The sequence below is a fragment of the Episyrphus balteatus genome, chromosome 4, assembly GCF_945859705.1.
Source record: "Episyrphus balteatus chromosome 4, idEpiBalt1.1, whole genome shotgun sequence".
Classification (NCBI taxonomy): Eukaryota; Metazoa; Arthropoda; class Insecta; order Diptera; family Syrphidae; genus Episyrphus; species Episyrphus balteatus.
Genome location: NC_079137.1, coordinates 48,612,446 through 48,636,759, shown reverse-complemented (window position 1 = coordinate 48,636,759; position 24,314 = coordinate 48,612,446). Strand labels below are relative to the sequence as shown.

The 24,314-nt window shown below is 29.1% G+C and overlaps 1 protein-coding gene across 2 annotated transcripts in view; it reads left to right on the top strand.

The window, feature by feature from the left end:
• The window catches only part of LOC129919725 (putative uncharacterized protein DDB_G0277255), a 177,279-nt gene that overhangs the window by 120,818 nt on the left and 32,147 nt on the right, over positions 1-24,314 (top strand). For both annotated transcript variants that reach the window (XM_056000705.1, XM_056000706.1), the window contains one exon: positions 550-673. In XM_056000705.1, the coding sequence (XP_055856680.1) occupies positions 550-673 (124 nt within the window). The remainder of the gene's footprint in view (positions 1-549; positions 674-24,314) is intronic.

Below are 24,314 nucleotides of genomic sequence, written 5' to 3'. Positions count from 1 at the left end.
AGGAGACAATGCCAAGTATTGAATAAAATTATTGGAAAGAACTGTCACGCGCTTCCATTTTTTAACATTTTTTTTCTTAAAAAACAAAAATTATTTTAATATCAGTTTTCAGACCTTGAATTGCTAAATTTGGTTCATCTTTTTTTTGGTTGATAATACTGTTTCAGTTTAGCATTTTTCTGACTTGCTAAACAATAAGCAAACACAAAAAAATACAACAAATAATTTTAAAGCCATTTTAAATAAGATGCAGGGGTATAGCTAAAGAAGAAAAAAGTGTGCGTTAATTTTGAGCAGGAGTGTAGTAACCAGTAATGCAGGTTGGTTATTGATGGTTTATTTGTAAGTTTAAGGAACATAGATTGTGCTTTGAGTGCTGTAGGAAACAGGATAATATTCTGCCTATATTCAATCCGAATCAATTCCGAAAAAAAAAGCTTAAGGATTCTGGCTTGACAACTTTTAAAATTTTCTTCGAAACAAATTTGTTAACATTTTCTTAAATTAAAAATATTAACAATTTTTTTTTTTCTTTTTATTGAATTTCAGGTGGTGATTTCGGGTGCATTATGTACAGCACAAGATTATGTAATAATGTCACAGTGTGCACACAACAAAGCCATATACCTAGCTCCAGAAGGAAAAGTTTCTGTCACAGACATTCCAATGACACGTAAGTAACAAAAGCCAACAATTTTCCCAAAAAAAACGTTTACATATTTTCTTATACATGTTTAAAATTATTAAGATAAGTTCCATTTTCTTTGACTTGACAAGTTGATCTCTCTTCTTCACCTTAAAAAAATTACAACAACAACAAAAAAACCTTTCTTACTGAATGAATCTTAACCATGGGAACTACAAATATAAAATATTGGACTCAATGTACCTATATGAACTTCAACAATAGTAATGATGGTGATGATGATGACCAAAACCAAAGTGCCACTAAATATTTTTCATCCGAAATCAACAGAGTGAAATGCGAACTCTTTAACATCTTTTCACTTGATTCTCATTATAAACACCTTACGCACACATACACAATGATCTGTGATCTGTGTGTTTGGTGTTAGCGCATGGTGCACCCTGTTTGTGCCCCTTATTAACATCAACCTGTCCTCTTCAATAACAATTGATTATGTTTTACCGATGTCTATTTTGGGCTGCTGTTATGAGTTAGAAAAAAAAAAAGAAAATCTCTTCTCGAGACGAATTCCATTCTTAAAAAAAAATACAAAATCGTACATAGATACCTATTTATGAAAAAAAGTTCTCATATTGACCACAGATTAAATCACGATCAAAGGTGTTGGAAAATTCATGGTCGCACCTGTAAAAATCAAGGGCCTTTTGGAATTTATGACAATTTTTTCTTGGTCCAGATATTCATATAAAATTTTAGTTTGTCGGTTCGTAGTCTCGAAAAAATAGGATAATCTCAAATAGCACCAAATTACCAAAATAAAATGGAAATTTGGTTTACAATTTCGAACCTTTTTTTCTTAGAATAGAAAATAGTTTTGTTCTTCGTATCAATGAAACAAAGAATTATCATGTTGAAAATACTTTAGAAGTCTTAATAAAAACGTTAAATTCAAAAATTCTGGGTTTTGGTAGGGTTGTTCATGAATATCCTTAGTTTATAATCTCGAATGAGGCAATATTGTTAAAAATGGAAGAAAACACTTGAAAAAAATTACCAAATGTTCATCCTTAAAATATAGCACTTCGGTTTTTTCGATATTTCTCAATCTGAAGTTTGTAAGTTACCTATTCACAATTTTTCAGAAATCTTTACATTGTTGAGTCTAAAAACTTAGATTAAAAAATTGATTTGAAAAATGAGTTCTGACATCTAATTCCAAGCCCGAAGATAAAAAAAAGAGAAAAGATTAAAAAAAAGGGCAGACAAATTAAAATTTAAATCAATGAAAAATTGGGAAAACACATTTTAGATTAAAATATGTTGAAAACTAGAGGTGCTAGATTTAAATCCAGAGTGAATGCATAACCATCAACTTTATTTAGGAAGGAAGGTAATTGGCAAAAAACCTGATAAGTACGATCTTTTTTGAAATGCAAAAACGCTAGTAGATGCCTACTCAATCTCAACTTGAAGGTCACAAAATCTAGTAGGTAGTTAATTAATTGGGACAGTATGATTTTAATGATAAAAGAGTGAACCTTACTCACTCGCGTATTGACTCAACAGTTGTAGTTTCCATCCCCATTGGCCAGCTTTTTTTTAAATTAAAATGTATCCACATAAAAATATAATGACTTTCCACTTAAATTTAGTGGATTTCCTTTGCGCATTCAAGAAATTAAGAAGATTTGTCCGCTTAATTTAAGACGGAACTAGAAAGTCATCTTGGCAAAAAACCATTGAGAAATCCACTTAATTTTATGTGGAATCCGCTTTTTTTAGGTGCTCTTTTTTCTCAGTGCAAAAATAAAAACTACTACTTGCAGCTAAGCCCACATTTTCAAGAAAAAAAAAACCCTGATTTGTTGCTTTATGTATTGAAGGAAGTCCTTTAAAGATCATTTAAGTGCCGATAAATTTGATTTCTGACTTGGTTTCAGATGCATACACTAAAATTTTAAAAGTAATTACGTGTTAGTATTGTACGTATCCTTTATAAAAACTCATTTTTGGTGGAAAAATTGTTTTTCTCGAACACGTTTCAAAAAAGCTACTTTTTTGAAAGAGTTAGTCGAAATCAGTCAGTTTTTTTATACAATCATTTACAAAAGTGTTTGTTAAAAACATTGAAATCGTTTTAACCATATCATATCATATCATATCTTAAATTAAAAACTGGTTTCTGTGCGTTAAAAAAATCTGTCCTGGGCAGACGTAAAATTATAGGCTTTTGTTGTTAAATATCTGACTTCTGAGGTATAGTACATTTTTAGAGGTGAAAATTCCATATTTTTTACTACGGGTCTTCAAAAATATGGGAACGGCAGCTGCAGGTTGAAGAGGAAATTGTATGCAAAAAAGGTTGGTAATTCAACAAATGAATGAGTTTGTAACAAGTAAAAGAATTTAAATCTTTTGCAACAATATTGTCTAGAAAGTCCACAGAAAATGAGGATTATTCTTTTTTGCGGTCAACAGAACAACAATTTCAAGAATACCGCACTTACATTGTGAGGATGTGGTTGGTTCAATCAGTGACTGAATTTTGTTAAAACTTCCACATGATGCTCTTCTTAAATTTATCTACTTAAAAAAAAAGATTTTTTATAAAAATAATAGAATCAGTTTAAACTCTGTTTTAGCAATAAAATCAAACTCACATCTCTTATAGATCATTTTGGCAACAGGTGACCAAAATCTAAGATCAAATCGAATACTTAGCAGAAAGGCCTAATTTGGAGTGGATAGTCTTCTTCATAAATCAACTCAAAAGCCACCAAGACCTACAATTTGTACTGTACTTATTTTAAAAGTGTCAAGGCATTAGCTGTGCTATTTTAAGTAAATAGTTAACAAATATTTAAAAACAAATATTAATTCTATTTTTTTATTTACCTATTATAAATGTCAATCTTACACCAAAAATTAAAAAACTGTCAAATTTATCGCTGGTCACTATAAATTATTTATATCTTTGAACATGGTATTATATTTGGTATTCATCAACAATTTAAAGAGTCAAACAAATAGGTATGTTGAGAGATGTAAACTATAAAAATTAGTACCAAAATATGGTAAAAAGAATACTTGAACTGGTAAAAATGTTACATTCAATACAAAAATTATAAAAATTGAGAGTTCTTAAATATATTTGAGTTGAAAGGATGTTTATTTAAGAAACAAATACATAAATGGAATACAATGCTGATTTAACGTAAAAATGTAGTTTAATCTTACACCTTTCAAATCTAGTAACTAGCTATGTAATAAAAGGTTATTTTTTTTTTGTGAGCAGAAAAAACTTATGAAAATTATTAAAACAAATCGTTACTCTAATGAAACTTTGTAGTAACTAATAATATTACTTCATTAGCATTCCAGATGAGATCGTTCTTTCTGAAAATCTTTAAGCAAAATTATTGATTGGAATTTTCATAGCGTTTTGGTTTCATTTGCACAAAATGGTCTAACTCTGAAACTTGTTTTCGATGCCATTAGATACAGCATTTAAAAAACACCTTACAATCATTTGCCATAAATTTGTTATTTATTTGTGGCTTTCACTTCCCCTTCTCATAAAAAAAAAATTAAGTGAAATCTTAAGTCTAGATACTCAATTTAATAGGTGAAGTAAATCCGACCGTGCTCAAAAGACCAACTTCTTTTGAGAAGCCAAGTAAAAGAAAAGCAAGAATCTGCCCCTTCTTTACATTGCTGATAGTAAACATTCAACAAACTACAACATGAAAACCCGTTAAAAAATGAGTAAGGTCCAAGCAAAAAAAAAAAAAAATCATCTACGCATGTTTAAATAGACAAGGTACTTGGATGGACTCTTGAGGTTACCTTGTTGTAACACACACAACATTGGCGGGCGCAGCGGCATCGTTTGAAAAATGTTTCGGCACATTCTCATGTTTTAGTATCTCCAAACTCTTTGTGTGTTTAGTAGGAAATCATTAGAAATTGATGAGGTTCAAATTATTATTTTTTTTTTATGTTTGTAAAAAAAAGTGACTGCCATCATGAGTTTTTTTTTTTTTTCATTTAATTTGTTTGTTTTTCACTGGCGATAGAAAAAAAAATCATAAATAGAAAAAAACTACACAATGAATTGTTATGAAGTATCTCGTTAAACATGAATTTTTTCTGCTCCCCCTCTTTTTTGTTGTTGTTGTTGTTGTTGTTGTTGTTGTTGTTTATAGAAGAGAGTTTTTTTTCTTTCTATTTGAAGATTCAATTATCGTTGCAATGTATTATGAGATCATGATCATCATCACCCTTCGATACGTTAATCAAGCACCCTTTTGTTCGGTTTATATAGTGATAAATTTTCCCTCCAATTAAGTGAAAATCCTTTTACCCCCTGAAGGGTTGTGATTTTGAAAAACAAAAAAAAAAGAACACAACTCAACTTAGCTCAAAATAAATATAGAAAAGAAATTATGTGTACTTTCTCTCCCCACAAAACACGAACAGAAAAAAAAAATGTATAAGATTTATATCCTTTTTAGGACCTAAGGCGACAATTTGCCACACTTTCTGTGTTGCAAATCATTGGCAGATGTTTCAATACTGCACGCACCGCACAGGACTAAGCTAGAAAGAGAGGAAATAGAAAATTTATTCATTGTTATGGCAAAATGTGAGGGTTGAACAATTTAATTTTTTTTTTTCATCTCTTTGTTAATTTTCTCATTCTAACCTCAGTAACAAAAGATTTATTTGAAACAATATACCCAAAACCATCAGGACGATATAGAGTTCACAGTGTTTGATTTTTCGGGAAAGTTTTGAATAGTTTTTAAACTCGTGCTAAATACTCCGTGAACACAGGTGTGAGATCTTTGGTTTTTCCCGCTGCCGTTTATGAGAAACCAATATCCCTGAGAACAATGAGATTTTAGGTTGTTATCTTTAAGGATTTAAAAGATGTATCCTTAATATTCTTCTTGTGCAATGAGATGAGGTGTTTTTATTGTTTTATTACTGTCAATGATGTATTTCGGAGAATTTCAGTAGGTACAATTTGTTTGATGTTCCACAGGGAAACGAAGGTGGGCCTATTATGTTTATTGATTGTTTTGTTTCAGGTAAATTAAATGAAAACAAAGTATTAGTTTTATAATAGACAGGCAGAATTTATGTAAAATCTTCTTTTTAACATTGAACTAAGTCGAAACATGTTTTGAAAATTATTCAGTTTGTGTGGTGGACAGTTTTTGATTGGATTTGCTTAAACTTTTAATCTGTCGGTTAAGACTGTACCTGATTTCCTATATTTTGCTAGTTTTTTTGCCAAAATTATCATAATAAATCTCTTTTTTGATAATAAATTGCGCTGAATGAAATTATAATTCATGTGACCATGAAAGATTATTTTAAACATAAACAATAATAAAAAAAAAGAAACAAAATACTAAACATCATTCTGTTTATTTAAATGAAAATATCAATGAAATATCCCCTCGGTTTGTGAGATTAATATCATAATAGAAGGCGATAAAACTAATCTTAAGTTGAATTTGAAAAAAATACACATTAAGTCCAAAAATTATCTTTGCCAAACCTACATTTTTTGAATGGAGGGTTCTTAATTTCTAAACTGAGTGAAAGAAAATAACAAAAATAACAACAATTAAAAAAAAAAACATAAACAAAAATAACAAAAACTATCATTTTAGATCGCAATTTTATCAAAGTAGGTATAGGTACACGCGAAAATACAGGAATGCTAATTGAATTTTTAAAATTTGATTTAATTTTTGGATAGAGGCATTTTCTATAGAAATCTGAGGTTTTATCGATTATAACAATCTTTCCATGATTTTTTAAATTCAATTAAGCTGAAAATAGAATCGGTTAGTTCCAAATCGGTAATAGCTCATGAATTAGATCATAGGTCTATAACTGTCCTTTCTTTGAATTTTGAAACACGAATAACCTGCGATAAGGCTTTTTCTAACTTTAGCTATTTTTTTGTAAAAAATTTGAAAATACAAAATGTGATTTTTTTTTTTGAAAATCAAAAGTGATCATAGAAATATCAAAGTTTTCATTAAGCTTTAGTCGCATTGTACCTCTTATTAAATCTCGTGCGATCATGATACAACCCTTTAAAAACTGGCTGTTTTGATGCTTTTTAAAACTCAATATATAAGATTTTTGAACTCTATATATAAGCTCTATAAGCGGCCTTATCTATATTTTTGTGTTTTAACTCGAGCCCATACAAAAGTTTATCATAAATACTTGCAGCCAAGTTTTTGGAGTTTTAATATCTTTTTTTGTGTTTTTATGTCAGGAATAGAAAAAAAAGTTACAAATTAACAAATTTAACAACCTATTACTTTTTTTTTAGTATAATTTATGAAATTAACATTTATTGAAGAAGCCACTTGTGAGCAAAATTATTTTTTTTTTTTTGGTATATAAACAAAAATATACTTTTCGAAAGGTTTTTGGTGTGCTGAACTCGAATCCGAAGTCAGAAAAATTCTATCACATCACGTTTTTGAAATATTCCCGTTAGAAAATCTGAAATGTCGTTTTTTTAACAGTTTTTGAGGTTATGTTCTTGAACGTGGTGATTTATTTTTAATAAATTTGTGACAGTTTCTAAAAGAACTAAATGTGTTCTTTTAAAGCCCGTTTAAGTTTTTTCAATATCTTTTTTCTACTTTGAGAAATCTTAAGTTGAAGTCAACTTGTTTTGTTTATCTTCTCTATACAAAAAAAATCGTAGGTTTATTTGCGTTTCATAGCAAATCTCGAATAGTTTTTTGTCAATCGCTTTCAAATTTTGAAATAACGTTTTATTTGCATTTTCGTAAATTCTTATATCGGCGAGGTTGGTAAATACAGCTATAATACACAGTAGAGCGTGGCCGGGTCAAGTAATTATATTAAAAATTTAGTATGCAGAAAAATATAATTTTTTTCGTGTTGAAAACAATACTTAAAATATTTTTAATTACATAAACAGCTTTTTGTTACTTGTGTATGGTTAAATATTATTAAATACATCGATTTTTTCATTTTTGTGATCCCCTTGAAGCTGTTTTTCAAAAAATGAATTATTTTGAGTACTTGACTCGTAGCACATAAATGTGAATATCTCTGGTAATCGCAAACAGAAGCAGACCAAACTTTGCCAATATTAAGTATAGGCCTTGGGCAAAATAATATAAAAAAATTATCGATATGATTTTATATGTTTTTTTTAAATTCAGTTTAAAAATTAATTTTTTTCTTTTTTGGCCATTTATCAAAGAAATTTTAATAACTCATACATATATAATTTTATAAATTTAATTTTTTTTTGTTATACGTTTTACAACAACACTCAAATAAACAAAATAACATTAACAAAATTTTTCAAACATTCACCAAACGTGAAATATACACTCTCAAAGATTCGCATAAATTCCTGAAAATATTTTCGATTTCCGAGGTACTCTTGTTTCGGAGCTTATTTTGAATACATAACCTGGGTTATTTTCTAAGATAAATATGTTTTCATATGAGTTGACACTTCTAAATTATATTTTAATAGCAAAAATATTAATTTTTAACAAAAAAAAAAGTGATTTATCATAAGGGGACGACCCACTGTGCGACAGCCGGTAAGTTAAGCTTACCGGCTGTCGCTTAAGCTTAAGCTTAGATCTTGAATTTTATTTCTCGCATTGTCGAAATTGAGGTTTTTAGGCTTAGGTAAAATGACAGAGCATAAGTCTTTATATTTTAAATGTGAATTTGTGTTAATTTAGCCTAATCACATTAATTGGAAAACTCAAATTGTCAAACCCCCGAAAACAATATAAAGCCGCGAATTAAAACTGCTAGACTTTTGAATTCGTTATTAGAATACTAATGGATTCCTGAGGTCATTTTAAGTCGAAAAACTTCAGAGTTTTCCACTTATGACGGTTTTTATGATTTTTGATCTCTTTCCCCTTAACTGGTTTTTTCTTTGCCAAACTACGTTCTATTCGTAAAATTTTATAACTAATCAAGAATTTATTACAGTTTTAGTTTGCCCTAAAACTTTTTTCTCTGCGGACAACCGTTTCTCCGCAATTTTGCATCAAACCTAATTTTTGTTGTTTTTGTTTTTCTTATTTCATATCATTTTATTTAAATGCACAATATTTTTATTTGGAATAAAAATTTGGTTGTCAATGCAATTATTTTTCAGCTGCAATAACATTTTTTTTAATCCAATTTTTTTTCAATTGCAACAATTTTTTTTTTATTTGTAGATAATAAATATTTTTTTTTTTTTTGTTGTTCAAATGAATTTTTTTTTTAATTCAGATTTTTTAAAACTTTATTATTACTTATGTATTTAACGAATTATAGAATTATAGATAAACTCAACAGAACAAAATACAACAATATATTGGATATTGGATATTTTCAAGAAATAATAAAAATTTTAAGCTGAAGCATACATTTTCCTAAAGGCCTATTTCCTTTTTTGTTTTCCACAAATAAATTACTTCCCAAGAGGTCTTTATGTCAATTATTGTCTTTTTGTGTGTCTTCCGTTCTATTAAAGTGAACAAAATCCAAATTGTTTATCAATATAAATATAAATTGTTTTCATCCATTAAACAATTCCTTCACGAACATTATACAAAAAAAAAATCCTTTTTCTTCCATTGTAATATCCGATACATTTCCGATGCATCTTTAATGTCTCACATCCACACCTAAACCCTTTAAATAATAATAAAAAGAAACATATCTAGCCCCAAATTGACTTATAGAGATACAACAAACCCCTCCATATCCCGATCCCACCAACATAAACAAACATAAACATTAGACATTAGAGAATGTAACAAATCAATATGCGGCTTTCATCACTTTCTCACATAGATGTCGCCACGTAGGATGACGACGATGATGGCTGGATGATCGTTAAAATCTTAAATCTTTTTCTAACAAAGCATTCTCTTCGTGTTTTTTGTGTTGTGAGGATTGGAAGATATATCTTTTATGGCATTTTGAGAGTATATTTATATGATGAACTCGGATTTATGACAGAAGGGGGAATTTATGGGGATCATGATCCGGCCAAACTTTGATAGAATTATAAAACTATCAACTCGATGATGATTAGTAAAAGCCAAATGCAATTAATATCTTTTTCTCTCTGAATAGTTTTATGGAATTCTTTTAACTATTTTTTATGAAATCTGTTGTGATCAATTAAAAAAAATATGTTTTAATAGAGTTATCCCGCGAAACTGAACACACGAAAAAAAATGTATATAATCGGTTCCGCCGCCGACCACAAAAATTAGCAGAAAATTGCTTCTAATTGAGGGTAACCCATTATTGCCGATCTAGATACTCAAGGCGATCGATCAAAAGACCACCAATAGGTTTGTTTTTTCTTAATTTTTTTGTTTTTCTTTGATTTTTTGTTCAAGAAGGCAAGCAAAAACAATCGACTATCTGCGCCCAAAAATTCAGTTCGTTCGTTTCACATATTAGAGGAGTCGAAGGCGGTAACGTTACTCTTGTCTGTCTGGGATACTTAACCTCTGATCTACCATGAGAAAGCGCCTTTGGGGTCTTCGTTCGTCATCGTTCGTCGTCGCTCCTCCAGTCGAACAGCGATAAAGTAATTTCTTTCCTCCAAAAGATAGTCATCGTCGATAGATAGATACAAAGACTCTTTTTCTTAAGGTGTGTTAGATGCAACTAGATTATTATTAGATACTATATAAAAACATAAAGTTTGTAATGTATCTGTGTGATATAGAATTTTATTATGATTGCGCTGTCCACCCGCTGGGTTATTGGTCATTAGTATGTTAAATTTTAACACTTAAGCTTTGATTAGAGACGACAACAACAAAATATCGTGTGCCTCTATCATATCGTTTGAAAATTAACGTGCGATTATTTATTTTGTATCAAATTCCAATTCAATATAATTATAATTAAACAATTTAGATTCATCGATTTGAGAGGTGCTCCTGCTGTTGAAAAGGCATTATAAAAGATCCATACTAATATCAAGCTTTAAGTTAAAGCTCTCGAAAAGAAATATACTAAACATGGCCATTTAAAGTGTCGGAAATGGTTCTATAATTGATGCAATAAAAATTCAAAATATTCTATATAATTGTTATTATAGTTTGAAGTTGAATTTTTGAATTTGTTTTTTTTGAACGAAGGCTTTAACCTAGAAAGCTTTTATGATAGACCCTTGGTTATAATTATTATGATGATCATTGCGTTACTATGTTAATGATTCTTAGAGGAGTGGAATCTATCTATCAGGTGGATATTTGTGTGGGTATTTACCTGGAGTTCAATTATTGATATTTCATTTAGAACGCACGGGAAAAAAATGTATCTTCAGAATGAATTTATTCTACTTTAAGTATCTGAATGGTCTAAAAGAGTGATGCTGTTGTCGACTTGATAGCTGGGTACTTTCTCTGGGAGGCTGGGCTGTTTGAAGACTTGGATGCATAAAATTAAGTTCTCCTCTTGGATTGGATTGGATTGGATTGGAAGTGACATCGGGAAGAAGGGGGGTTTTATAGAAAAATAGAGACCTGTACCGGCTATAGAGCAGACAACATCGTTGTCGTTGGATCTTATGGTTTGTGATTATTTCTCGATGATAATTGTGCGTTTTGTGTGCGCGCAGTGATGTTATATAGTGAAAGCTGTTTGTAAGCTGGCTGCTGTAAAGATAACAAATTGAGTGTGGGCAGAACAACTTGATTTTCGGATTGTTATGAACCCAAAACAGACAGACAGATAGACAAGACACAAGACATACACATGGGAAAATATAAAACGTTTAACTTGATTAGATGTTCTTTGGGGAGATTAGCTTTTGTTGTTGTTTTATATTATTTTTTTTTTTTTTTTTTTTTTGTATAAATACGTGGAACAAAATCGATTGTCATTTAAGTTTTTTTTTTTTTTGTTAAATATTATACATTTATTTGGGAATGTGCCGTTCATGTTTGTTGTTGAATTAGACAAATTTTGGAATGTGTCTCGTAAGAAAAAAAAAGTGAGCAGGTTTTACTATGACCTTTTTTTAATTTATATGATTTTTGATAAAGAAAAAAAAAATAACAGGCGTGATTTTGTATCATAGATTTAACCTAGAGACGTTTGTTTAAAATTTGTCAATGGAAAAAAGAATATAGTTTTGATTTTTATCACTGAAAAAAAAAAAAGAGTTTTGAAAGATATTTATGTTGAGAATTTTTTGTTTTTTTTTTTTTTAGTTTTCATTTGCAAGGCAAAACGTGAAGAGATATGAAAATTTTTTTTATAGTATTTTGTCAAATAAAATTGTTAATAGATTCGATTTGAATTATCATTGTCGTAAAGATAGATTTAATTAGATATAAGTGGGTTGACGATTATAAGATGATGGGGTATTATATGCGTTTATGTTTGATCACATTAAGATTGATTTGGTTGGATCATTAATAAAATTGAATTTTAGTTTTTTTTTTTCTTCTTCTTCTTGGAGATTGATAAGAAATTGTATAGCCATTATTTTATGACTTTGAAACGGGTTTTTTTGTATGCAAGTTATGTCGTAGAAGTATTACTATTTGAGCAAATACAAAAGAAGGTTTTTACTGTTGAAAATTCCAGAAAGTGTTCGAGTATCTATCAATCTAACACATTGGAAAAGTGAAATTTATAAATTTACAGTAGGAAAAGTCTACGAAATGTATTAACAATGTAATATTGCGTAACAGAGGTAAAGTTTTATGGAGTGATTTAATGTAAATATGCAGCTACTCCTGAAGTAAGAAAGCTCATCAAAATTCGTTAAGATATACAAAATTGTTTTAAGGAATAACGTAGTGATTTCTCCTAATTTTTACTAGCATTTTGTTTCTTAATTTCATTGACTTTTGTGCTTAAGGGGCTAAAGTCCTTTTGTAAAACATTCAACTTTGATATGATAAAAATTTCAAGCTCAAATATTTGCTATAAATAGTACTGGACAAAAAAATCCGTTTTATTCATTTCCGAAATACCTAGGCCATACCTTTTTTTTTTAGTTTTTTAGTTTAGTTGAAAGGATTCTGATTAAAAGTCCTAAAGCGTTCCCGTAAATGAAATTTTCAATATAATTGATTTTAATTTTTTATTTCACGAAATATTTTTGAGATTTTATTATAGTTGTCTCGTTTTTTGAACATAACATCACCATAAAAGTAAAATTTTAATTTTAATATATAACAAATCTATCGTTTAAGCAATGACGGTTAATTGATGTACGCTACTTTTTAATAAAACCAAAAATCACTTAAAACATGCATTTAATCTATTTTTCTATAAAAATTGGTGTACTATGATGATTCTATAAAATATTGACACTTTAAAACATTTTTGAACATATTTCTTGGGATAACCTTTATTATTTTTTATAAGAAATTAAGATACTAATAAATCAAGATAAAAATTTAAAAATATACTCCAAACTAGTTTAATTTTATGTGTTTTTTAGCCATTTGGAGTTCAGTATTTAAATTATTGAAGTGTTCCGGGAACGTTTTTTTTTTTTCGGTATATTTATATTAGTTTGCATAAAATGGAAATGAACACATTTATGTATAGGGGAAGTGATGGCAAGACCGCCTTTGGGGGCAACACCGTTTTTGTACTATGTTGCATGAAAAAAAGTAAAATTGGCAACACTTGCAAATATAAAATATGTGCCTTTTTGTATGACCGATCACGTCTGTAAGTTTTAGCAAATTCAGTTGACACGCCTACAAGTTACGGTAAATTTTGTGATTTTTCATCAAATTGTTATCGTTCATACGAAAAGTCAGTTTTATTTTTAACATTGGAAAAATTAAAATTTTTAACATTTCCTTTTTCAATAATAGAAAGTGAGTAGATATTCAGAAGTATTTTCTGCAAAAGAAGGAACCATAAAGATAAATTTAAAAAAAATAATCCAGAACATCCCAACTAACATTTCAGCTTTGGTTAAGGTATTACAAAAGCTACATTTCAGCTTATTTTAAACTTTAATAAGGTTGTTGGGCATGGAAAAAGGAGAACGTTATACAAGTTCGACCCTCTATAAGGATTTTAAACGAAGCTTTACCGAAGCTTTACCGAAGCTCTACCGAAGCTTTGAGATTTGACAGATAGCTTCGGAAGAGCTTGTATAGCTCTTTAATACATGTCTTAGCGAAATTAAAAAAAAAAAACTATAAAAACAAAAAATAATTCTTTTTTAACTGATTTTTATTTGATTTTAAATCATTAATTTTATCTTTTGACCTGAAATTATATATATTATTCCATTAGTTTTTAGTATATCTATTGATAATAATTTTAAAAGAATATAATTTTTTTACCACACCCAGGAATCAAACCTCGTACCTACTTGGTGGCAGTCCGCCACTCAACCCACTCGGCCATCCTAGTATATTCTTCAATGAAATCAAAAACCAAAACCAAAAATCAAATACTAAACTTGGTAATTTCTGTAAGCTTCTATAAATTCATTAAGCAGGCTTTTCCGAAAACAATCTTTTTTCGTTTAAGTTTCTTTAACAGTATTTAAACAACTTATTAGAAGTTGTTAAACAAATTCGAACTTCTATAAGCAATTAAATTCTGATATCAATACAAGCTGTATAAAAAGTAATACCTCCGAGATCTCAAATTAAATTTTAATAAAGTATACCCCCTCAAATCTTTCTAAATAAATGAAACAAATAGTCCCAAAGTTTCAAATCTGATGTATCATTTTACCCGTGCCGAATAAATTTTCAATCTTTCCATTACAAAATAGCGATATGTCACAGGTAGTTTTGAAATTATTTACTTTAAAATTCGGTAAAACTGTAAAAATTAATAGAAAATGTTCAAATTTTGCAAATGCCTTTGAGCACACAAAGAAAATTTTTATCAACAATTTTTACCTATTTACAAGCAACCGTCAATTTCGTTGTTTTCATAATATTGACGGTTTTTTTTAAATGGCTCAACATTTAAAAATAAAAATTAAAATAATATTTGAAGTGTACTCTTTTTGGTGCTGAAGACATTTGCAAAATTTTAGGTAAGAATAAGTTGGAAAATCTCTTTACTATACATTGGATAGTCTCTAGCTAGACTATAAATAAATATGCCATCCTTATAATAAATTCCACTTACTATTACATTCCTATCGGATCAGTTACATGTAACCGCTTACATTTACAAGTACCTGTCTTTCACTAAAAATAACTATGTTCATCAAAATAGTTATCCATAATTTTTTAAAATCAATATTTTCAAAACCTTTGGTCTATAATATACTCGTACACCAACCAACTGGATGATGCTAACTCTTTTAATATGGGTAGGGCTTTAGGAAATATCAATTAAAAAATAATTTAAACATTGAAAAAAAAAATACTAGTCTCGCAATGAGGCATTAAATCAATGTTTCAAACACTGCTGCACCCACTCCAATAAATAAAAAAATCAAATAAATCAAATATGCGGCATTACGTTTAATGACATCAGTTTTTCTTTTTAGTACACGAGACGATATTATATTCTTATTATGTTCTTTCATCACCTATATGCATATATGCGGACGAAGGTTGAATTAGAAAAAAAAATAAAATTAAAAATAAAACTACTCGCGTGTAATCGTGTAATCTGTTCTAAAAATAATTTTATTACAATTTACATTGATGTCATCAAGAAGTTGTCACATTTATAGGATTTTTTTTTTTTTTTTTTTTCATTCTTGGTGCACAACGTTCAATTGGCCTCTTTGTCTAATTGGATTTTTTCTTTACATGAGGTACATGTATTTACAGCAGGTAGTAGTAGCGTCATATTTGTGAGAAATCATTGATTTAGAAGGGCTTGTAACATCGTGATATCAGGAAATTGATTTAGATCTTTTAGTGAAGATGACATTAATGTTAATCACAATCAGTAGATTATAAAAGTTGGTGCTGACGCACGCGCGTGCCAGACTGCACTTTAGCTGGTAATCTGTTTAAGACTCTTATCTATAAGACGTGTAAGTTTTTGCCATCAGGATGTTTGTTTAATTTTGCGTAATTTTTGTTTAGAATAAAAATATAATTTTAATCATTTTAAACTGAAAAATAGAAAAAAGAAAACAAAACTGCGCTGAGCTTTTCAACATTTTTTACTTGCGATATAGGTACTATAGGGCAAGTTTAGGATTCGTAAAAAAAATCGAACTCGAGATAACAATTTTACATGACATTACGATGATGGAGAATGCCAAAAAAGTGGGTCCGGCAATTCTGTCTGTCTGTCCGTCTGTCTGTCTGTCTGTCTGTCTGTCTGTCTGTCTGTCTGTCTGTCTGTCTGTCTGTCTGTCTGTCTGTCTGTCTGTCTGTCTGTCTGTCTGTCTGTCTGTCTGTCTGTCTGTCTGTCTGTCTGTCTGTCTGTCTGTCTGTCTGTCTGTCTGTCTGTCTGTCTGTCTGTCTGTCTGTCTGTATGTACCTCGAGCTACAGCCTAAACTATTCGAGTGATTTTGTTCAAACTTGGTTGTTAACAGTTTTGGGTGATTCCCTAGAGGACAAATTCGAATTTTTTTTTTAGGACCAAAACTAACGGTACCTGTCATATAACGGAAATAGAAAAGTTAATTTTTTTCAAAAACGGCTCTAACGATTTTGATTAAAATTTTTGAGTGTAGTATTACACATAAGAGCCAACTTTCGAAATAAAAAAAATATTTTTTTTACCTTTATTAACGGTACCTGTCATAGAACGGTTTTTTTGATTTATGAATATCTCGTTCAAGACCACCCCGATTTCAAAGAAAATTTTTATACAAAAGCGTTTAGGCAAAGGTGATATTAAAATTTTAGAAGAATTTCAAAAAACTCATTTTTGGATTTTTAAAAAATATTTCAAAATTTTTTTTTGAAAAATCAATTTTTTGAAAACGGGTTTATGAAAAATTTTGAAATTTCGTTTTTATGCGTAAATAAATTATTTCTTAAAAATGGCATACCAACTTTTTTTTTGAAAAATGTTAGAAAATTTTTATATATAAAAAATTATTTTTTTAAAAAACGGCTCTAACGATTTTCGAAAATTTTTTTCTAAAAATTCCTTTTTATACCAGAAGAAAACATGCATACTTGGTTTTTTGTGAAAGGTCATTTAAAACGGTATTTAATTAATTATAAAAACAGATTTTATTTTTTTTAATTTCTTGAAAATATCAAATTTTTAATTTTCTTAATTTTCTTGAATAAAAAGCTTTAACATTAGAGTAACTTTAAGCATAAGAGCAAGTACGTGCGACCCCAGTCGTGCATTTTATTTTTTTTAGATTGATAAATTAACTACCAAAACAAAAAATTGGAAGGTGAATCCTAAATTTATGAAAAGGGCTTTTTCATATTTTATTGTTGCTATAAGTTTTTTTGTAGCCTTATAGCCAAAATTAAGAAAAATTTTCAAAAAAATAAGTTTTGAATTTAAAAAGAAATCATTTTGTTTTTGAAAAATCAATTTTTTGAAAATGAATTGAAAAATTTTCTAAAAACTTTGCATTTATATTTATTTGCTTATTTATTTTTGTAATTTTGTTTTGTTTTTTTTTTTTTTTCAAACAGTTCTAACGATAAAAAAAATCTTGAGCATTTTCAGCTACTTTTTGCATGAGACAAGTACGTGCGACATAGTCAAGCATTCAACTTGATTGAAATTTTCAAGCCAAAACTTGTTATGTAACTTGGGTCCGAAGTTTTTTTGCTTCGACATACATAAATGTATAAAAAATATAAAAAAAACATACATATTTGGATTGAAATAACTCTGCAACCAGACTTTGAAAAAAAAAATTACTTTCACGTATTAATAAAGTTTAAAGAGACCTATCTTTTGATGTCTTACTCAATGGATTTGGAAAAAAAATTTCAAAATGTATTTTTTTCGGCAAGGGGTTAACCTATAATTTTCATCGAAAATTTAAAAAAAATAAATTTGTATTTTTTGTAGACGAATGCATAGGCATGGGTCCTATTTCACATCTAACTACATCAGCTACATTAACGACTTTAAACATTAATTGGTGCGGGCGTATCAAAGAACTTTTTTTTAAATATTTGCACTATTTAGAACTTAAGAAGTAAGTATTTCCCGGGGTTGAATCGGAGCCAACTATTGGTTTTTGAGGTCGCTTATGCACTACCAACTACCTACTAACTCAAAAAAAAAACTAACTAAGTTCAATTTTCAAAAACATCACTATTATTAAAAACAAAAAAATAGTATTCCAATTGCTTCTGGATTAGATTAGATTTCGATTTATTATTTGATTTAAGTTTTCAATATACATAATAAATTTTTTGCAAAATCGTTTAAGCAAACTCCGAAACACGCCCCTGTTCACCAATTGGAAAAGAATTGTCCTTCAAAAAAGTACATAATCTAAGTTTTTTTGTTAAGATGCAATTTTAGAAAAAAATTATTTCAAAATCTTCAGATTGTTGTGTTGAAAAAATATTTTTTTCTAAATAATTATTTTTTTTTTTTTTTTTTTTGTAATTTTTAATCGACACCGAAAACCAAAACTTCAAAAAAAAATTAAGCTCCCGTTTTCGAAAAATTGATATTTCAAAAATAAAAAATATATACATATTTTTTTTTGTAATCCAAAAATGTACCTACTTTTTGAACATTTTGATTTAGGTTTACTCAGACCGCTTAATATCCATTTGCAAAAAAAATCTATAAAATTGAACCATTAAGACCAGGCGCACACATGCGATTTTAGTCGCTCGATTATTCAGTAGCAAAAATGGATCACAAGGATTGCAATGCCTGTGAACACACATGCTTCCCGCGATTAAAAATTTGAAAATTGTGTCTACAGTCATTAAAATTGTTGTCATCTAATTTGCGACTGAATAATCGCGCGATCAAAATCGCATGTGTGCGCCTAGCCTAATTTGGGAGAATCAAAAATTAAAAAAAAAAATCCGTTACCTAATACCTAACGATTTTTGAAAAAAAATTAAACTTTTCCTTAGGTACCTAAACCCTCCGTACAAGGTCGAAAAACTGGAAAGGAAGGCTTTTTAGAGCGAATAAAAAACGTTATGTTACTCGAAATAAGCGTTCTTTGCTTTGAAGGAAGCCTTTTAACGTTGTGAGGTCCTAAATTTTGCTGCTTTAAAACTTTAAACTTATTTGTTGCTTGCTTTTGGAACTGTTCTCATAATCAAATTTTTACCTGTTTTCAAGGTGGCCAGGATAAATTTCCAAAGTCTATGCAGACACAGTTTTACTAAAAAATTCTTCATCAACAAATTTCCTCTTGTATTCTATTAAAACCAAAAAAGGAAGAATTTCAATAAGATCACGTTATTCTAAATGCCATTCCAATACTCTTCTCCGATCCCAATCATAGTGATTATGATCCTTCCTATAAATATTCCCACCTTGTCATTAGTTAAACATAAATAACCATATTTTTTTGAAAATCTGATAAAAATCCATTTATTTTCTAACGGATTTCCATGTTGGTGGTTAAAACTAATCTTGATTTTGCAATAAGACGAAAAAAAAAAGAAGATGGAAAAAAAAACCGCCTCTAACCAAAATACCCTTTCTGATAACAAAAAAAAAATATTTCTATTAACAGATCGAGAGCGATCCAAAAGAGATCTTATCGATCGCATCAAAACTACATCAGAGTATAGAGCGATTGCTTGTTGTATACAACATTTAATCAAAAAAAGCATCCGCAGCAGCTATCCCAGCAGCGGAGTCCCTTTAAAGATTCAATCTATAAAAAAGATTAGACATAAAAAAAAAATCCACTAAATGACTATGGAGGTAGTAAAATAGGAAAATGCCATCATTCAGTTATTTTTTGAAGGTGGTACACAACACAACCATTATTAGGGGAGTGATGAAAAGGTATAACATTGTCCATTAGGGAAAAATGATCACAACTCGATCGATGCGTATACAACATAGCGTATATTTTTAACCTGAGTGGCGCGTTGTCGTATCGTTGTCATGCAATGATGATGATGATGATGATGATGATGCTGATGGAGAAGATGAAAGGCCACATTAAAGTTGATGATTGTTGATCATGGTGATCGTGTTCAAGTGATAATGACGATCATGGGTGATGATGGACGAAGAGTTAATAATCTGATATCAAAAAAATTGAACTTTCTTTAGATATTATAGTTGAATTGAATATAAAAACAAGCAAATGACACTCAGGAAAAAATTATGAACCCTAAAAATTGTACTGTAATTCATTGAGTTTTTTGAAAGTTTTTCTCAAAAATCAAAATTACCGAAATTCATTATTTAAAATAAAATTTAATAGGTGGGTAAAAATACTATTTGATGTCTTTAAGTTTATCCCTGTGATTGAATTTCACTTTTCTTAAAAAAAAAAAAAAGTACAAATTAGACAAACTATAGTGAGTTATAAAATTAACACTAATTAGGTACATATACACAAAATATGTAGGTATAACGCGAATTATTCGCAAATCGCAGTAACATTGTGGTATATCTTAGTAACGTAGTTGTTTTTTCAAAAAATTGAACTTAAATATTGTTACCAAAATATTGAGTTTTCAACTTTATTCTAATCCCAATGAATACTTATTTCGCATAATATTTATTCCCCAGCATAGAATTAAATCTTAGCTACACTGCGTTACCATGTGAAAATAAGGGGTTGGGGTCAAAATTCTACCGGGGTCAAAATTCTTTAAAAATTAAAAAATATTGAAAAAAGGTCTTTAATGATAAATATCTTCGAAAAATTATAATTCAAATTTTGTTTAATTTATCAAATAAAAATTTATATTCAAAAAATTGAATTAAGAAAAGGAATATTCTTTATCGTTTCTAATTAGTTTTAAACGGTATATAGGTGTGAGTTATTAAATAGTCAGTCTTCTAGGCAGTTAGGAAAGTACCAAACATAAATTACATCTGACAACGCTATGAAAAAAAAAAAACAGAATTAGCTAAATTTTTTTCTTCAAAAAAACTGCTGGCAGAATTTTGAAAAGCAAAATTTTAAAAAGCAGAATTTTGAAAGACAGAATATAAAAAATGCAGAATTTTGAATAAAAGAATTTTCTTCAAAAAAGCAAAATTTTGAAAACCAGAATTTTGACCCGCTCCCGAAAATAAGCTTAAAGTTGTTGTTTCTTTTAAAATAAATGATAGCTATTGGTAAGGGGGTATAAGCTAGACAAATTAATAGATTCAAAGTCACTGAAAGAGGATGTTAATTTCTCGACTACTGAGTTACCGCATTTTTGAGATAAATAAAGGTGACATTTTTATCATGGTTATTCTTATACAGAGTTTTTATGCGAACAATTTTGACAGTGACAACATTTTTATAATTTGTTTTTCATTTCATGTAATATTTACAATATAATTAGATATTTACAACTGCGTTACTGTACCACTGCGTTACCATAAGGAGTAAATTGGTAAAGAAGATATTTTAGAACTATTTTTAAATTATTAAATTTAACAAATTTTATATCAGTGAGGACATTTTATAACATGTACTTTGAAAGCCAACAAACATAACCCTATGAAAGTACAAAATATTGGTAGACAAGATAATAGATACTCTTGTTCTAACATAACCACTGCGTTACCTTATGTCACTAATTTTTTATATAATTTCTGACTATATTTTGACTAATGATTATTTAAAAATATAATATACGTCCCGATTTTAAATAATAAGTTGAGCTAAGTTTTTTGTTATTTTTCCTCAGCTCTTTGAAAAGTTGAAGTTTGAAAGTAAATTTTTGGTAGTTAATGATATTAGTTATTAAGATTATTTAATTGAAATTAATTTTTCTGTGATTTAACTTTATGGGAGACTTGCGTTGTTAGTCAAGCTTAAAATGTCCATATAAGAAAGCTATAAATAAAACTGAAATTTTTAGTAAGGTAACGCAGTTGTTTAGTTCGCTTTGTTTATAAACTGTCATAAATATAGAAATATAACCTAAAATTTGCTGCAAATGTTATTTTATTATACTAGAAAAACTGAAAAAATATTGATAGCATTTTTAATATTTTTTTTAAAAAAGATTTTGGCCCAGGTGTGATATGTTAATATTTTCTTCCAACTTTATTCACTGTCAAAGCTTAACCTCTCCTAAAAAAAAAAATCAATATCCCAAACAGTCATCTTTTCATCACAAAAGTATAATCCACAAGCGCAAGAGTAGCGACATTGATGATCAATTATCGTTCCTACTTAAACAAATCAACAAACATCATCACCATTGTCGGATCGCTTTTTCTTAAACCTACCACACATGCTCTCATGGAACACGATTTAATCACTATCATCCGCCACTGTCGATCGACAACGACACGGTTTCCGAGAGAACTCTAAACAACCAAAAATAACCTTTCAACAAAAAAAAAAATCTCCCAATTGATACCTCGAAATCGAAGAATCAAAAAAAAAAAAAAAAAAAGAATAAATCCGATCATTAAATGAAAATAAATAAACACTTGAGGGGGAAACACTAGAAATGATCGAGAGTCAAGGATGTCGTCTCTGTGGTCCTCCTTCGCTTTTTGTTCCCACAAAAATTTCAGCACTTCAAATAGTTTATGTTTATGCTTCCTTTTTGGAGAGATGTTTTGGCTTCTCAAAGAAATCATCAGCACAAACAAGATTCTTTTTTTTTTTTTTGTTTTTAACCCTCTACTGCATGAATTAATATTAGCGGACGAAAAAATTAAAAAATGCTTTACATGGGTTCTTTGGGTTGTTTCAAAACGGTTTTCATTAAAAAATTTTTTTTTAATTAATTTGTTTAAAAAATTTGTTTATAAGCCAAATTTGGCTTCGTATGCAGTAAGGGGTAAGAAATTTTACTAATTTTATTTATTCAGATTATGTAAAGAATACAATTAAAAATATCAAAAGATAAATATTTATCATTTAAAAACAAAATAATGTAAAATAAATACATTGCATTACAAAAAGTTAAGAATTGATTCAAATTTGGCTCATTTTAAGCCATGGAACCGAGAAAAGCAATTTGTTTTTTTCCGTTAAATATATTTTTTTCTGGTTCACATTCTTTCCACTGTCGAAGTAAGTCTTGCTCCAACATTTTCACCCACTCCCAGATCTTACAAAAGTTAAGAAGTAATAAAATTATTGAAAAATATTATAGGTGAGCCCCCCTTTCCCTGAAATTTGTGTGGTTACGCCGCCGGAAATGGGGTTAACATGTGAAAAATGTCTCTAAAAGCGAAGGGACTCCATTTCTGAATAAAACATAGCTTCCAAGCAAAATAACAATGTAAAGGAACAAAATTTTCCAACAAAAAAGTTTTACATATTGTGTAGATTTACAACCCCTGAATGCATACGAAGCCAAATATGGCTTCCCTACTTTTTGCCCTCCCAAGACCAGGCCAATAACTTTTTTTCAATAAAAATTGGCTCATAGCATACACAATTAGACAATCGATCCTAAATAAATTTTTAATTCCACTTTACTTTCCAAAGAAACGCAGTAATTAACACTTAAAGTATGAATATATTCTACACTTTCGATTTCAATGCACACGACTGATCGACTCACCTGTGATCATAAAATACACCTATATTTTGTGTCGGACACACGAAAAAACTATCTCTATGGGTTCTCAGAAACACAAAGAAGAGGATTGTATTGAATCTTTACCATTTTTTTGTGACAGAGAAGAGAAAAGTGCTTTCAAACTGACAAAACCATATTTGGCTTCGTATGCAGTAGAGGGTTAAGCGCCAATTTGTGAACACTTGAGCAACAATAGCCAACGATGTTTTAAACCATTGCCACACAAGAACAGACATTCAGACAGACAGACACAACCTACTAATAGAGTGTGTGAGACCGTAAATGATGGAGAATATTTCGGCAGCAATTATCTCCTCAAGATCAATTGAATTCTTTTGTAAACTCATTTTGGGTTTCTTAGAACTTGAAAAGTCCACCTATGAAGAATTTGTGTATAGTATAGGTAGCCGTACCCAGTTGAATGCAAGTGTTTAGGAGTTTGTATAGTTGATTTAAAATTTAAGATCTAATTAATATTCCAATCTTGATAAAGTTGTAGCGAATTTTATTGCGGTTTTTTTTTTGCTTTTGGATAAGAGTGTTTCTTGAGTTTTTTTTTTTGTCTAAATAGCTTGAAGATTAGAGAAATCTTGTACTCACTTTAATTTGACTTCATTAAGATCAAAACATTTTGAAATCAAGATTTAGATTTAACGGAATTTTTAAGACCTGAGGTTAGCAATTATTAAAATAAAGAGAAAAATTATCTTAAATACTAATAAAGAAATTAAATATGCATAAGATAAGGTCATGTTGAATATGAACTCTTAACTTTGAAACAATTACTTGCTATTTCTAGCACATCTGGCTCAAAATGTCTTGATTCAGATCCATTGTTGAAACTTATCAGATCACCAACCAAAGGCAGTATTTGTTAAACGGAAGCGACTTAATTTAAGCTTTACAAAGCGTTATTTAAAAAAAATTACTTTTGATTACTTCTGAAAATGAGAAAAAAATCTTTAAATACCTAAATGTTGTTTGCTTCAAACTCAAATTTTCA